Source organism: Cutaneotrichosporon oleaginosum, assembly GCF_008065305.1.
Source record: "Cutaneotrichosporon oleaginosum strain ATCC 20508 chromosome Unknown ATCC20508_contig02, whole genome shotgun sequence".
NCBI lineage: Eukaryota > Fungi > Basidiomycota > Tremellomycetes > Trichosporonales > Trichosporonaceae > Cutaneotrichosporon > Cutaneotrichosporon oleaginosum.
Genome location: NW_027072171.1, coordinates 3,265,020 through 3,280,883, shown reverse-complemented (window position 1 = coordinate 3,280,883; position 15,864 = coordinate 3,265,020). Strand labels below are relative to the sequence as shown.

Genomic DNA, 15,864 nt, shown 5'->3' with positions numbered 1-15,864 from the left:
ACCGCGTGTGGAGCCGTTGACCGAGGGCTATATCTGACCTCCGGGCTACGGATCGGGTGCTCGGGGAGCGCTCATCGCCGCCTCTTGGGCGGCACTGGCCGCAAACCAGACTGGTTGCGGCAGTCACCCACAGCGGGGTGCCTAGTCTTCCGGCCGGCCACGGAGATGCCGCTGGCCGCTGGCCATGGCCACTGGGAGCGTCGGCGCGGTCGCCGCTTACTACAGTATACTTGGTTCGTGATCCCATGCTGCTCAGCTCCCCGGCGAGCCAACGACCAAGCTAGTCAAAAACTAGGCGTTTCGCGCCGTTTCAGGCCCGCCCTGGTGCGAGGTGCCGTGCCGTGCCAGGTCCGCTCAGGAGGGCTAGGACCGGCCGTCCCTGGACAGTAGGCCGGCTCCGGCGGCGATGAGATGGCGTAGGCGTACGCGGGCGGCACACATCACTGATCGCGCCGACGATCCCATACAGCACGCTGGGCTATAAGCAAGGCGAAGGTACTGTAGGATTGGTAGCACGAGTGACTTGGCTCGCGTCCGATCGAGAATCAGAGCAGACAGCGATGTGAGCATGCGAGAACACCTCGTTCGTGCCTAGGCAAGCCCTCCTGGCGTTTGCAGGCGCTCGCCGAGGGGCGGCTGATCCAAATGCGGCAAAGGCCGGCGCAATGCGAGATATAGAAGGCTGCGCCAAGGTTTGTATGGCGCATGTCCAAGCTCGCCTCGGGCCTCGGCGTACGGCGTAGGCGTTCCTTCCAGCTAAAACGATGCACGGTCGCACGGTCGCACGGTCGCTCCCGTCGCCTCATTTGGTGCGCCCTCGCTGCCCTCGGCTTTCGCATCCCTGCTGCATGTCATGTACATTGCAACGCTGTGACGTTGTGACAATATTGCAGTGGCATTGTGACGGTGGAGTGACGGCCTGTCGGATGCGGCGTCGTCGACATGCATGCTGTCGTGTCCTGTAATGGGGACGGGATGGTGATGGATATGAATACCCATATGAAGCCATGGGCAAGGGGTAGATTGCAGACGGGACGGGCTAGAAATTACAGGCACGCGACTTGATTTCATTTTTGGCGGGTTTTTACGCTCTTGACTAGCGTGGGCAGGTGGCAGGTGGAATAGCTGACATGCCAGGTACGCGTTACCGTCGAGTGCACTGCACATAGGACAAGATTATAGTACTATAGAAAGAGCACAAATGCTCGATCGAGGTAAGGAGAGGGAGGGGTGGCCGGGGGCGGCTGATGAGAGCGGGCTGTGCCTTGTCTTGTGAATTAAAAAGTGCCACCGAGAGGAAAAGCGCGTAAGAGTCCGGCACATGGGGAGAGATTAGGAAATACTAGTGCCTTGTGCCTTGAACCTTATTAAACTGCCCATGCTCATACCCATGCCCGCTTCATGCTCACCACATGACAACTTTCTCCTCCTCTCCTCCTCAGCCTCCTCCGCCTCCTCCTCAGCCACCTCTTGCACCTGCTCGCCGTCACTCTCGCTCTCTCTCTCTTTTTCTCTGTCTTTCTGACACTGACATACATGCACATGCCCTTTGACTCGTCCGGACTGTGGCGTGAAATACCGGACCTCCAAGGCTCAACCACGATGAGGGCTAGAGGGCTAGAGGGCTAGAGGGCCGAGCTGACACAGAGTAAATGTACAGTACTCGCAGGAGGGCCGCCCCTTGCCGCCCCGCCCGCCCGCCGTCTGTCATCCCCTGTTGCCGAGGCACCGACGGCACGACCCCGACAAGGCACCGCAACCACCCCCTCCGCCCCCCGCCCCCCGCCCACCGGCCCCCTCCGCCCCTCGGCCCCGTCCCCGCCGCTGATGCACCTCTCCTTTGCACTCATGCTCTCTCGTCTCTGTCTCTCCTCAGCCTCTCCTCCGCTTTCCTCTGCACATGTCCTTCCCCAAACTTTGAATGCCGGCGCGCGTCCCTCGTACCTCTCTCTGCCCCTCATGCCCCCCCCCCCCCCCGGCCTCACTCTCTCCTCGTCATCTCCCCCTCCCCCATCCCCTCTCCCCCGCCCATCCCCATTCAGCAACTCTAGTCTGACTTTGACTCTGCTTTCTCTCTTTGACTCTGGCTCTGGCTTTGGCTTCAGCCAAACTCCCTCCCCCTCCCCCCCCCCCCCCGGCGTCCCAGGCGCTTGATGTCTCACCCGACCTCGTGCCGTGCCGCATCGTTCCTCGATTCCTTTTACCCATCCCCCTCCTCCCTATCCTCCCCTTGTCGACCATCACCATCATCCCAGTCCTCCCACAAGGTGTCATCCTCCTCTTAAGCGCAGATGCGGCACGGCACGGCACCATCCACTAGTAGCACCCGCCTCCTCTCCTCTCTTCCTCGCCCTCGCTCTTGCCCTCCCTCGGTTCCTCATCGAATCTCGAAACGGTCGGACACGGCAGCGGAGGCCGCACCCTGCCATCCTCTCATCCTGCGACACAGTTGGTTACATTGAACTGACGCGCGCTAGGCCATGTTAAGAGCCGATCGCTCGTCACAACTCGGCCGTCTATCAAACTCCTCTTCACGCGCGCCTCCAACTCTACTTGCTCTTTTCGTCTCCACATATCCTCCCTTGCCCTCCCTCGACAACTACTCTCTCAATTCTCATCGCTGTTCTTCGTCTTCATTCGCCTCGAACCGTACCTTGACGAGTCCTGGGACACCCGCAACGCCCAGCAGATCCCTCCTGAACAACTGAACAGCCACTGGATTGCCAGATCGCCACATCACATCATATAATAGCGACTCATCGCCAACGCCTGTAACAGCCCTCTTGTTCTTGTTACCGCCTCAGCCTGCCCTTCTCCCTTCCGCACCTCCTTTCCAAACCCCCTCCCCATCTCGCCAGTCGACTCGAATTACCATTTGCTGTCACGTCCCCTCCCCATTGACCCGACGCGCACATCCAGCATCTCAGACACCTCTACCCCGGGCTCGCTAACTTGGAATCGACAACAGGCGGATCGACGTGATCATTCAACACGACAGTCTCACTAGCCTACCCCGCATCCCACCTCTGCAGCCCATCGTCATTCACTCCCCCACCTCGACATCTCCCTATCGCTCCCGCAGTGATCTCTGAGCGTACTCTCTGAGCGTACTCCAATTCAAAAGCGATCGGCCAGGCCGGCTGATATCGAACGAGTCTCGACTACTAGCTGGTGACAAGGGACTTTCACCCCCCAACCCCGGACTCACTCCCCTTCCACTCGCCAATGTCTGCTGCACCTCCGCGGCTTGAGCCATAGAATACATTTCTTCTCGACTGCCTCAACGCGCCGTCCCTCCTGAGCCTCCAGCATGCTTCAAGCGCTCTTGGTCCAGGTTCAGCCCAAGCAGGGCAATATCGCCTCCAAGAACTTTCCTGTTGTCGGTGAGTTGGCATCTTGATGTGGTTTGTGCTGTGTCCGCTGCCCGCCATTGCAGCGGTGTGTCCACGTCGCCGTTCGCTGGAACCTGTGCGTTGCACAGGCGAGCCCAAGTGTCCAGGTACCAGCCGGACATGGCACAACATGCAGTGCAACGGGGATGGGCTGTTTGAGGAATCGAACAGAGTTGCATTGGCCGTCGCCGTTGCCACCAGGGCACACCCCTTGGAGGGGTGAACTCTATGTCACCCTGGTGGCGCCCGTGGCGGGAGGTCGGCAGGCACACATAGTCTGTGCAATCGCTCACCACTTTCACAGGCTACTTTGGCGTCACTCCAGTCGTCCTCGCCGGTACAGTGCATGTCAAGGTCGAGGAGGGTGGTCCCAAGATCCCAATCCGCTCCGTCCAAGTCGCCGTCCGATGCTACGAGTCCCGGGATAGTATGCGCTCCACGCGCCGTGATCACGTCATCTACGAAAAGACCAAGCACATCTGGCATCCACCAGCTGGTGTGCAGGACGAGGTTCTCGATGGTTGGGAACAGCCATTCAAGCTCAGCATCCCTCCAGAGGCTGCGGAGCTAGCGCGCGGAACTCAGAACTTGCGCGAGTGGCGCGTGCGGTGGCGTCTCGAGGTGATGGTTGAGCACGTCCCAATACCTCATGTCGGTCACCGCGTCGCCCACGCATACGACATCAATGTGTACGATCACCGGAGCCCATCTCCCTCCCTCCCCTCCCCACCCGCAGGTATGGTCCTCGGCTCTGGGGCAACTGCCACACACGTTCACATCAATCCCCCACCTACAGCCTTCGGTCCATCTGAAAGTCTGAACGTCTCTTTCTCTGTTCGGCCAGACGATCCGTCTACCTCGGTCAAGAAGCTTCAGTTAATTCTCGAGCGTCGCGTAGAATTACTCGACGGCAGACGACCCGTGGGCGGATCGACGGACGACTTGCCAACTCCGCGCCGCTCTAGAGTGCACAATCTCTTCCGGGGCAGTTCCCCATTGTCGAACCGTGGGACCAGCGAAAAGCCCGAACGTGTCATCGTCACACGGATAGCAGACGCGCTGTGCGAGGTGCCCCCACCGGGCCCCAACGGCGCGGTATGGTCGATGGGTTCGCTGCAGCTTCCACGACGAGGCCACAATTGGGCCGTCGGAGAAACCACTCGCACACACTTGGCGGATATTTCTTTTGAGGCGCGTGTGAAAATCACTGTCAAGAACAAGCGTGCGGGCATCCAAAAGGAGCTGGTCTCACAACCAATACCTGTGATCATTGTCGGCGCGACAGCCGAAGAACGTGCGCAAGCGCGAAAGGCCTGGGAACGGCTCGACATACGTACCGTCTCAAGGCGCCGAGTAACTTCGGGGCGCGTCGAAGAAGAAGTGTGGGGGGAGAAGAAGCCTGCCGTGTACATGCACGAGATCGCGGGACTGGGTTCTGCGCCGTGTGTATCCACGCCTCGGCGATCAACACCGCCCTCTAGCGCAGCGACGATGTCTGCGCGTCTCCTTCCCTCTCCCGCGCCATCTGGCGACCGGGATCTCTCCCAACTCGCTCTCCGGACGACGATGTGTTCGACCCCGGACCTAAGCAAAGCTGAGAGCGATGCTTCGGCCAGCATTGTGACGCCGTCGAACGAGAGCGAGTCCGCGCTCGCGCATCACAGCTCTGGCCGGCGCATCTCCGCGACGAGCGAAGACGAGCTCCCCCGCGCCCGCCTGAAGCGCGAGCATTCGAGCGAGCCTTCCCCCGCCATCCCCCGCCGCCGGCTGCAGCTGCCGTCGCTTGATGCGCTCGGCCTCCGCCTCCCCAAGGTCAAAGAGGAGCGCCCTCTGCGCGACCGCCCCGCCACAGCCCCCTCCTTCGGCGTGTACGCCGCCAAGCCCCCGCCCTTCGGCTCGCGCCCCCAGACCTCTGCCGGTTTTGCATTCATCATGCCTGCGCCGCGGCGCTGATCCATCCCCAGCCCCCAGTCCGGTGCCCTTCATGTCTCATCACTCATCGTAGCATATTATCATCTGCATGTATCCACACTAGCGTCGGAGAGGAGGGGTGTGAGAGGGGGAAAGCGGCTGAATCGTGCGGTGTGTGAAATGGAACACGCGGACCGGGACGACCACGGTACCGGGTACGACGGTATCGGGTACGATGGCATGCGGGGAAGCCGCTCGCATCATTGATGATCGCCATGTTTCACGGTCGCTGTCTCACAACGCCTCACAGCGCCTCACACATCGCATGAGGTCCAATTCAACGGATATCGGTCTTGTGGCCTCGCGTTCCTGGTCGGGGTCGGCGTTGGGAGTGCATCGCGTGTGGCATGTGTCATGTGACAGAGAGCCCGGCAGTGTCTCTGGCAGTGTCTCATGTCGGGTATGATGGGATTTCGGGCATGTCAGGTCGCTGTCATCACGGCGTACGGCGTACGGCGTGCGTAGCATCACACCTCCTGGCCTCCTGCCGCCTTGTCGAATTGCAGCACTCCTCCTGTTGCCACTGCCACATGAAGCACGCAAAGGTCGGAGGTTCGAGCTTCTCCGCGTGCTTGCCGTGAATATTGCGGAATGCGACCTCCACCTTGTCCCCTCGAACACGCATACCGCCGCCATCTCGTCACTACCATCTCCTTTGTTCTTCTCCAGCACTCATCGACTACTCCATCGTCCTCATCTCTGCTCTTTTCTTCACGCCGTCCATCACCACGGCAACGCACACATTCTCGACACCGAAGATCTTCTCGCCCAAGTCTCTGCGCGTCTCCGCACCATGGTACGCCTCCCTCCGGCTTCTTTTGCTTCCCGCTTTGGGGCCTACTGATGACACCAGGCCGACGTCGACTCCAAAGGCCCCGCGCCCGTTCCACTCTCGAAGCAGCCCGAGTGGAGCGACGTTGTCCCCGTGCCGCAGGACGATGGGCCCGACCCCCTCGTTCCCATCATGTACTCCCCTATATGTACGCCTTCCCTCGAGCGCGCTAACGCAGACCGCGAGCACATGGACTATTTCCGTGCCGTAAGCGCCACCGGCGAGCGCAGCGACCGCGTGCTTGAACTTACTGAGGCGATCGTCCGTCTCAACCCAGCCCACTACACGGTCTGGTGCGCGGCCCCCCCCGTCCACGCTAATGTAAGGCAGTACCGCTTCGCGACACTAGTCGCTCTGAAGAAGGACCTCGCAGCCGAGCTCGATCTTATGAACGAGTTTGCGCGCGCAAACCTCAAGAGCTACCAGGTGTGGCACCACCGCCTGCTGCTCCTCGAGGCGCTGTCGCCTGCCGATCCCGTCGACGAGATCGCCTTCATCCACGACTCGCTCGGCCCCGATACCAAGAACTACCACACTTGGGCGTATCTGCACTGGCTGTACTGCCACTTCTCGGGGCTCGGACGCATCTCGGACGAACACTGGGCGCGCGAACTGGAGTGGTGCGATGACATGCTCAAGTTGGACGGGCGGAATAACTCGGCGTGGGGGTGGCGCTGGTTCTTGCGCATGGCCAGGCCGGGTGTTGAGGGATTGAATGGAGAGGAGGAGATCAAGTGAGTGACGGTGGGCGACAGGTCTCGTGAAGAGAGCGCGAAGACGAGGATCAGATCATAACGGGGAGATCCAGGCTCGTCGAGCTGATCGCTTGAGCGTTGGAGTGATGCCCACTTCCATCCCACCTTTTATAGTACGCAAGCTCACGTCAGATACGCCCTCGAGCAGATCCACATAATTCCGCACAACGCGAGTGCCTGGAACTACCTGCGCGGCGTCGTGCGCGTGACTGGCGCAGCGCGTGCCCCTCTCATCCCCGTCCTAGCGGCGTACATGGCGGGAAGCGCGGTGCCGCCCAGGGCGCCTACAGAGGAAGTGGCCAAGGATGCCTGGCCGAACCGCTCAGGACCGGTGGATATTCAGACGCCGCTGCCGGTGCCTTTGGCGCTGGAGTTCCAGGCGGACGCGCTGGTGGAAGGCGGGCGCCTCGGTGACGCCGCGGCCGTGTACGGCCAGCTCGGCGCGAGTGTCGACCGCATGCGCAGTGCCTACTGGGAGATGCGGCGGGGCGAATGTGTCAACGCGTAGGCGGGGCGAGGTGCCAGGCAGGCGCTGGGCGCGATCCAAGTGTCCATTGCCGAGTGCCGAGTGCCGAGGCGTGAGAGGCGTGAGAGGCGTGAGAGGGCGAAAGAGCGAAAGAGCGAAAGGGCGATAGACAGGAGGGCAAAAGGGCAGGAGGGCAATGGCTAGTGCAGAAGTGCAGATCGGGGGGCGTGAGTGACGAGAGAGAGAAGAGAGAGCGCCAGAGTGGGTGTGCATAGTTTCCATTATATCATAGTTGGGTCCAGGCGACCGCGCCTAAGCGTTGTTGTCCACGGGACGATGAACCGACGTCGATCCGCACAGATGGCGCACACGGCTACTTGCAGTTAATGTACTTGGCAATACCGACGGCCTACGGCGTACGATGAGGAAAGTGAGGTTTGCCGATTGTCAACTGCGGCCGGGATCGTACCAATATGACTGAATGCAAGTGTATTCGGGAATTACGTTCGGGTTCCAGTAGATAGTGAATGACGGACGCTGATCGGATCTAGGATATCCGTATGGACTATGGATCACATGATGTGCGTCATCGGAATGTCGCCCTCATTTTGTTATCGACCTGAACGCCATGGCGCTCCTCGCAGCAGAGAGCGACCTCTTCCGAAGGCCCTCGCTATTCTCCTCGCCACGTCGCCACTCACTCTCACACGTTCGCATCCGGTCGGAGGGCAGCGCCAGCGCAGATCTCGGCTGTGTGCAGGATGGGATGGATCTTGCGAGCGTTTGAGGACCAGCGCAACAGTCATGGTCATGAACACGACTCCGACCACAGACATGGCGTCCCCGCACCTACAGACTCGCGCCCTTGTTCAATGGGCACGCAGGCACAGGCAGCTGGGGCTACTGCCGGCGGGACACGAACACGGCACACGTTCCATACCGCCCAGATCTTCGGGGCGAAGGCCAGAGCTCGGGAAGGACATGGCGGGGTGCGTGGAGATTGAGAGTGGGAGTGGGAGAGGAGAGAGTGAGGGTAACAGAGGGGACAGCGGCGTCTCCACAAAACCCCCAGATCGGATGAGGCCCGACAATTGACGCATAGTCGTAGAAAGATTGGAGGGGGACGCCATGCGTCATAATCCCACGCGCCCATGCAGCCTCCTCCTCCCTCCTCACATTGTCGCTCATCGTCGCCGCCCTCGTCCTCATTCCCACTCTCCCTCTACACACTCGTCGCATCGCCTCCTCCTCTTCCCACATCCTCACCTCTCACGTTCCCACCTCCGTCGTCCCCACCGCTTGCTCCCGCTCCCCACCCCTCCGTCCTGGCCCAGCCGCCCAGCACCTTATAAGCAGCGCGGTTCCCCCTCTCGTTCATCACCACCCACCTCTCTCTCTCTCTTTTTCCTTTCCCTCCCTCACCCCCTCCTACCCACACCCAACCAAAACCAAAACCACCTCACCCAAAATGGCTCCCGGCAAGTACGACGCGACGACGCCGCCTAAGGCCTCGCAGCTCGACCCCAAGCTTATCGGCAAGCTGCTCGTCGATCTCCGCTCCGAGATCGACACCCTCAAGAGCAGCTACGATGTCCAGGCCGTCATGGACTTCCAGCGCGCCGCCAACTTCCTGTGAGTTCTGCCTATCTCGCCATGGAAAGACCGTCGCTGACCTCCAGCTCGGCCGCCCAGATCTTCCTCCGCTCCAATGCCCTCATGAAGCGCCCCCTCGAGCAGCGCGACGTCAAGCGCCGTCTCCTCGGCCACTGGGGTACCTGCCCCGGTCTCAACTTTGCGTACGCCCACGCTACGCAGCTCATCTCCGAGCTCGAGGAGAAGGGCGAGGACCCCGACTGGCTCTTCATCACTGGCGTGAGTGTCTCTGACGGGAAGGTGATGGGGCGCTATGATGCGAGAGTGTCAAAGATTACACTATCAGCATTGCGCCCCTGATGACGAGGCTTGGCCGATCCGATTCCCCGATACCAATTGCTTACACTCCAGCCTGGCCACGGCGCCCCCGCCGTCCTCTCGACCCTCTACCTCGAGGGCTCGTTCACCAAGTTCTACCCCGAGTACGACTTCTCTGAGGACGGCTTCGAGAAGTTCGTCCGCGCCTTTTCGTTCCCCGGCGGCTTCCCCTCGCACGTCAACGGTGAGTTTGGCTTTAGGGCCTTATCGGCATCATCGGCGTTCTCTGACGTCAGCCGAGACCCCCGGTGCCATCCACGAGGGTGGTGAGCTTGGCTATGCCCTCGCCGTCGCCTACGGCGCCGTCATGGACCGCCCCGATGCCATCAGCGTCGTGGTTGTCGGTGACGGTGAGGCCGAGACTGGCCCTACCGCTGCCGCCTGGCACGCCCACAAGTACCTCGACCCCGCCACCAACGGTGCCGTCATCCCCATCCTCCACATCAACGGCTACAAGATCGGCGAGCGCACCATCGCCGGCTGCATGGACGACCTCGAGCTCGCCGCTCTCTTCGTCGGCTACGGCTTCCTCCCTCGCATCGTCGAGTACGGCAAGGTCGGCGACCGCGAGCCCGATGGATCGACCAGCCACGAGCACGACGTGTCGGTCAACTACGACATGGCTGCCAGCATGCGCTGGGCTCTCGGCGAGATCCGCAAGATCCAGAAGGCTGCCCGCGGCGGCAAGCCCATTACCAAGCCCCGCTGGCCCGTGATCCTCATGCGCACCCCCAAGGGCTGGACCGGCCCCCGCGAGGTCGGCGGCAACCCCGTCGAGGGCTCGTGGCGCTCGCACCAGGGTGAGTAGCTTCACATGCCCTCCATGTCACCAGACACTAACCCACACAGTCCCCGTCAACGCCTGTGCGACCGACAAGGGCCACTTTGAGCAGCTCGTGCACTGGCTCAAGTCGTACCGCCCCGAGGAGCTCTTCCACACTGGCGGCAGCGGCCACCTCATCGACCCGCGCGTGACCAAGATCGTGCCCAAGAAGGAGAAGCTCCGCATGGGCCAGAACACGGCCACGTACGACGCCTTTGAGCCCCTCAAGGTGCCCGACTGGCGCAACTTCCTGCACAACAAGGACGACGACGTCAGCAACATGAAGGCGATCGGCGCGTACGTCAAGGAGATTGTGGCCCTCAACCCCAAGTCGTTCCGCATCTTCTCGCCGGACGAGATCACCTCCAACAAGCTCGACGCCTGTCTCGAGATCACGCACCGCGACTTCCAGTGGGACCCCGAGACGGCTCACGACGGCGGCCGCGTCACCGAGATGCTCAGCGAGCACACGCTCCAGGGCTTCCTCCAGGGCTACACCCTCACCGGTCGTCACGGCATGTTCCCCTCGTACGAGGCTTTCCTCGGCATCGTCGCTACGATGATCGACCAGTACGCCAAGTACATCAAGATGGCTGAGGAGACTCCCTGGCGTCGTCCTATCGCGGGCGTGAGTCCTGGTAACCTGCAACGCTGATCCCAGCTCCTTTACATCATGACCTCGACCCTCTGGCGCCAGGAGCACAACGGCTACTCGCACCAGAACCCCGGTCTTGTCGGCAGCTTCATCTCGCTCCCCCGCAACCTTGCCCGCATCTACTTCCCCGCCGACGCCAACACTTCGGTCAGCACTGCTGACCACTGCCTGCGCTCGAAGAACTGTGAGCTTACCGTCTTGCACCACAGCTGACTCCAGTCATCAACCTCATCGTTGGCTCCAAGAACCCCACCCGCGTTCTCCTTACGGCCGAGGAGGCCGAGGAGCACTGCGTCGCCGGTGCCTCTGTGTGGAAGGCTTACTCGACGGACGGCGGCGTCAACCCCGACGTGGTCCTCGTCGGCTGCGGTGTCGAAGTGACGCACGAAGTGATCGCGGCCTCGGCCATCCTCCGCAACCACGGCATCCGCGTGCGCGTGGTCAACGTCAACGACCTCCTGGTGCTCGGCCCCGCCGAGGGTCTGCGCGCGCACCCCCACGCGCTCTCCGACTCGGCCTTCTACGGCCTCTTTACCGTCGACAAGCCCGTGGTCGTCAACTTCCACGGCTACCCCAAGGACATTGAGGGCCTCCTCTTCGGCCGCGCCCAGAAGGACCGCTGGCGCGTCCAGGGCTACATCGAGGAGGGCACGACCACGTCGCCCTGGTCGATGCTCCGCGTGAACCACTGCAGCCGCTACGACCTCGCCGACATTGCCGTCGAGCTCGTGTGCAAGCTCACGCCCAACCACCCCATCAGCGCCGACGCCAACAGACTCCAGATGAACTGGCGCCACGAGCTCCGCAACCACCAGAAGTACGTCGAGGACACGGGCGAGGACCCCGCGTGGTGCAACGAGATCCCCGAGGTCAAGGAGCGCAAGTAGGCTGTCCGCGAGACTACGCCACACTCGTTCCAGAAGTGATTCACACTGCGCCTAGTTGTGTATAGTATCTGATGTAAATTGTGCGCAGTACAGGGCATCCCACGACTTGGTAGATCACCTTGCGACTTTGCGACTCACCAATACTTGCACATGACTTTACTACTCACAGTCCACGATACGACTTGGTTCCGCGTCCGCGGCGGCGGCGAGGAGAGCGGAAAGTACAGGAGCAGCGTTGGATGAATGGGGTGGTGGAAGTTCAGCGCGGAAGCCAACCGGGCCCGGGTTATTCAAACCCGGCGGCGGCGATACATCACAAGACAAGCCGCGCATCGACTGCAGTCACTCCCCGAAGGAGAGCGCAATGGACAGGTGCAGCGAAAGGGGAGGATTGTAAACTATATAACAACGGCGGCGTGAAGGGCCGCTGCTTCTGAGAAGGCTGGAATGCAATATACTAACAACAAACAACGCCGATGTGCGCAAGAATCGAGGCCAGCGCTCCCCTTGTACCATTCGTTTGAATCCAGCAGCGCCAAGGGCACGAGTGCGTCAGTACGCAACAGCTCGCACAACAGCTCACGCAGCCGCATCTTAACATCGTCCTTCTCAGCCTCCCGCGTGCGCCACCTCCTCCGCTTGCACCCGCGCAATCTCGAGGGGCTGGCTTCACGTGGGATGGTTACTCGAGTTGGCGGAGGCGTTCGAGCACAATTGCACTTACCAACCAAAAAAGCGCGCGCGGCCGAAGAGACCCGTCCGCAAAAGTAGGCGAGGAAGGCTCGCCAGTCGCGGTCATCCCGAACGGGCTTGACACCTCGATGTGTCGCTCGCGAGGCGACACCCGCACCATCACGTGGGTTGAGCCGTTCGACAGGACGCCGACGTTACAACGCGCCAAGACGAGATAAGCCGCAAGATCGAGTACTAGACTACGTAATCCTTCATTGGAATTATATTTAGAAGAACAGCCGTGGGACTTGCAGCGTTGTAGACCTCCCCCGATGCAGTACGTGTTTCCAGTCCAGTTGACCGACATGACACGCTCGTAGATGGATGCTGCTCACTCGCGTTCAGAAGCGGCTCTTTCTACTTGCTCGTCTTACGTCCGTCGTTCTGCTACGCGAATGCACGCACTTTGCTCAGTGGCTCGCATTGAGTGTGGCGCTGTGGGCCTGCCACCCACATGTCGCCTTCTAGCTACAGAATTACACCACATGTCTGCTCTCAATCAAGCGGGCTGGTCGTCACCGCCAGGGGCAGTATGCCCAGGCATGCCCGGCGGCCGGCAAACATGCGAGTCAAACAAACACGCCAGATAGGCAAAAGCATGCCAGCGTACAGGAGCATGGGAGCAGCGCAGTAGACGAAGCATCGATACGTCATGACTGTCATGGCAGCTAACCAGCCTTTCATTCTGCACACCCGTGTCACTCTACGTGGCCTGAAATACAACCATGTCTATCTTCAGTTGGCAAAGGCGCTGATGCCGGTCATGGCCTTGCCGAGGATGAGGGTGTGGACGTCATACGTGCCCTCGTACGTGTTGCACACTTGGAGGTTGGCTTCGTGGCGGCCGACGCCGTACTCGTCCGAGCAAGCGTTTCCGCCAAAGATGTCGAGAAGCACGCGCGCCTGCTGCAGCGCCTGTCCGCAGTTGTTGCGTTTGAGCATCGAGATCATCTCGGGGTTGTACTCGCCCTGGTCGATCTGGCGGCCGAGCTGCAGGGCGGCGAGGAGGCCAAACGTCGCCTGTGTGCTCGCGTCCACGAGCTTGCGCTGCACGAACTGGAACGATGCGAGGGGGCGATTGAACTGGTGCCTGCTGTCAGAAGGGCTCTGCGCGCATCGTCATGTCAAACTCGGCCGCGGCCTCGGCTTCGGCCTCGCGGCCTCGAGCTCGAGCACAGCCCCAACACATAACGTACCGCTCCAGGGCGTATGCGCGCGCGCGCTCAATGCAGTCCTCGAGGGCGCCCATGACACCCCAGGAGATGCCGAATCGGGCGTGGTTGAGGCACGAGAAGGGTGCGCCGAGGCCGTTCGACTTTTCGAGCACGTTCTCGGCGGGGATGTGCACGTTGTCAAGGAAGACGGAGCCCGTGACGGATCCGCGCAGCGCGAGCTTGTTTGTGATCTGCGGCGTCTCGATGTGGCCGGCGTCACGCGGCACGATGAAGCCGCGGTTCTTGCCCCGCACGCCGTTCTCCACCGTCGTCGCCCAGATGACGAAGAAGTCGCCAAAGGGCGCATTTGTGATCCACGTCTTGGCGCCGTTGATGATCCACCCGTCCTTGGTCTTGGTCGCTGTCGTCTCCATCGACGACGGATCCGAGCCGTGGTTGGGCTCTGTCAGGCCGAAGCAGCCGAGGATCTCGGCCGTCGCGAGGCCAGGAAGGTACTTTTCCTTTTGGGCGTCGCTGCCAAACTGGTTGATGGCGGTCATGACCAGAGATGACTGGACACTCATGGCGGAGCGGAACCCCGAGTCGATCCTAGCGTCAGCTTCTGCGCCCCCCCCCCCCCCTCCCCTGCCAATCCTTGCCCCCCCCCCCCCCCCCCTTCTCGCACACGCCCTTCCCATGCCCCTTTCCCACGCCACGCACATCAACGCCTCCGCCCCGCTCGCCCCGATCGCCCGATCGCCGCAGTCGCCGCGGTCGCCGCGGTTGTCCGATGCACTCACTTCTCGATCTCACGCATGATCAAGCCGTACGACACGTAGTTTGTGCCTGCGCAGCCGTACCCCTTGATCGTGGGGCCGAGGAGGCCGAGCGCGCCCATCTCCTTGAGGATGTCCTTGTCGATCTGCTCCTGCGCCGTCAGCGACTGCGGAACTCGCACGGTACTGCGGAGAACGCGAACCCACCGTCCGCCACCCCTTGAGCACACGGGGCGCAAGCTTCTCCTGGGCATAGTTCCGTGCCGTCTCATGGATCGCCCGCTCCTCGTCCGTCAGGAGGTTCTGCATCTTGAGCGGGTCCTGCCAGTCGTAAGCGGTGAACTTTGCCGCACCGGCCATGCCGCGGGCGGCGTTCAGGCGGGAAGCGGCAAGCGTGGGGCGGAGAGTAGCTGAAAGCATCGTGGATCGTGGATGATGGATGAGCTACTAGACGTATAGCGCGTATAGACGATCAGACCAGTCGCTGCGTGCATGTATATGAGAGTGCACGAGATCAGGCAGGTGGGTGGGGGATGACAGCGGTTACTCTCCGAAAGCCGGTACCCGGAGAGCATTCCGCGGCCGCGCATGGTGAGAGTCGGCCATGTCCGAAACAACAACACCAAGGCATATAGGGCCGTCTCAACCATCTCGTGCATCTACATGTGTCAACCTGTGAACATGTCATATCATCAGACACTTGGGCCAAGATAGGAGATCTCGATGGCCATTGAGCTGTTAGAGACGGCTGCTTGGTCGCCAACGGTTAGCACAGCCGACGTTTGCACGCGCAGTGACTAGCGTCGTATCACCTAAATCGAGGTGGTGTTCTCAGGTGGGCCCACTGTCTCATGAAGACGAAATGACAAGATGCACAGCAGATGTTGCGGAGTCCGCTGGCTCTGAACCGGAACAATACAGTGCTGAAGGCGACCAACGCCGCAGCGTCGGGTCTTGCTGCAAGTGTGTGTGGATTGTCTCCGGCCGCCAGAGAACTTCCTTCCGCTCTTCCAGCTCCCGCTTTGCGACCACCAAGGCCGTCGCTTGCATGTCCCTCAGCTGCTAGACAGTACAGGCAGTGTTCCGCGAAGACCCGCACAAGCTGTGCTGACCTTGCGCATCAGAAACCCAGAACCCGAGTCCATTCCGTCTTAACAGCACTCTCACGAGTTGAATTAGCGGGGTGTACCGCGGCTTGAGAGCACTCGAGCATGCGAGTTATTGCTATGCGGGCTCACGAAGACCAGTGGACAAGTGCCCAAGGAGAAATGTGTTTACGAATATGAAGCATGAGTCATCCCACAGGGGCGAAGTGCACGTGCAGGCGGCTGGCATACAACACGCAGACAGAGAGTCGGGAGAGAAGTTGTCCGTGCTGGGCATCTAAGGGCGAGGACACAAGCGTATCTCTCAGCACGGGCAGGAGAAAAGTGGACGTGACTAGATGAGA

At 61.1% G+C, this 15,864-nt stretch overlaps 4 protein-coding genes across 4 annotated transcripts; 3 read left to right on the top strand and 1 right to left on the bottom strand.

Annotated features, from left to right (window-relative positions):
* Window positions 1–3,310: 3,310 nt before the first annotated feature.
* COLE_02987 (uncharacterized protein) lies at window positions 3,311–5,345 on the top strand (the record flags this gene model as incomplete). Its single annotated transcript, XM_018427134.2, has 3 exons — window positions 3,311–3,383; window positions 3,697–4,614; window positions 5,089–5,345. The coding sequence occupies 3 exons, from the start codon at window positions 3,311–3,313 to the stop codon at window positions 5,343–5,345; spliced, it is 1,248 nt and encodes a 415-aa protein (XP_018274816.1).
* Window positions 5,346–7,983: 2,638 nt separating this feature from the next.
* COLE_02986 (uncharacterized protein) lies at window positions 7,984–8,511 on the top strand (the record flags this gene model as incomplete). The annotated part of the gene is made up of 1 exon (XM_018427135.2): window positions 7,984–8,511. The coding sequence occupies one exon, from the start codon at window positions 7,984–7,986 to the stop codon at window positions 8,509–8,511; it is 528 nt and encodes a 175-aa protein (XP_018274818.1).
* A 373-nt stretch (window positions 8,512–8,884) lies between these two features.
* Window positions 8,885–11,752, top strand: COLE_02985 (uncharacterized protein; the record flags this gene model as incomplete). Its single annotated transcript, XM_018427136.2, has 7 exons — window positions 8,885–9,048; window positions 9,096–9,288; window positions 9,421–9,571; window positions 9,624–10,187; window positions 10,237–10,838; window positions 10,872–11,049; window positions 11,085–11,752. 7 exons carry the CDS (start codon window positions 8,885–8,887, stop codon window positions 11,750–11,752), a joined length of 2,520 nt encoding a protein of 839 aa, XP_018274819.1.
* A 1,467-nt stretch (window positions 11,753–13,219) lies between these two features.
* Window positions 13,220–14,774, bottom strand: COLE_02984 (uncharacterized protein; the record flags this gene model as incomplete). The annotated part of the gene is made up of 4 exons (XM_065626253.1): window positions 13,220–13,574; window positions 13,681–14,247; window positions 14,439–14,566; window positions 14,622–14,774. The coding sequence occupies 4 exons, from the start codon at window positions 14,772–14,774 to the stop codon at window positions 13,220–13,222; spliced, it is 1,203 nt and encodes a 400-aa protein (XP_065482522.1).
* Between the last annotated feature and the right edge of the window lie 1,090 nt (window positions 14,775–15,864).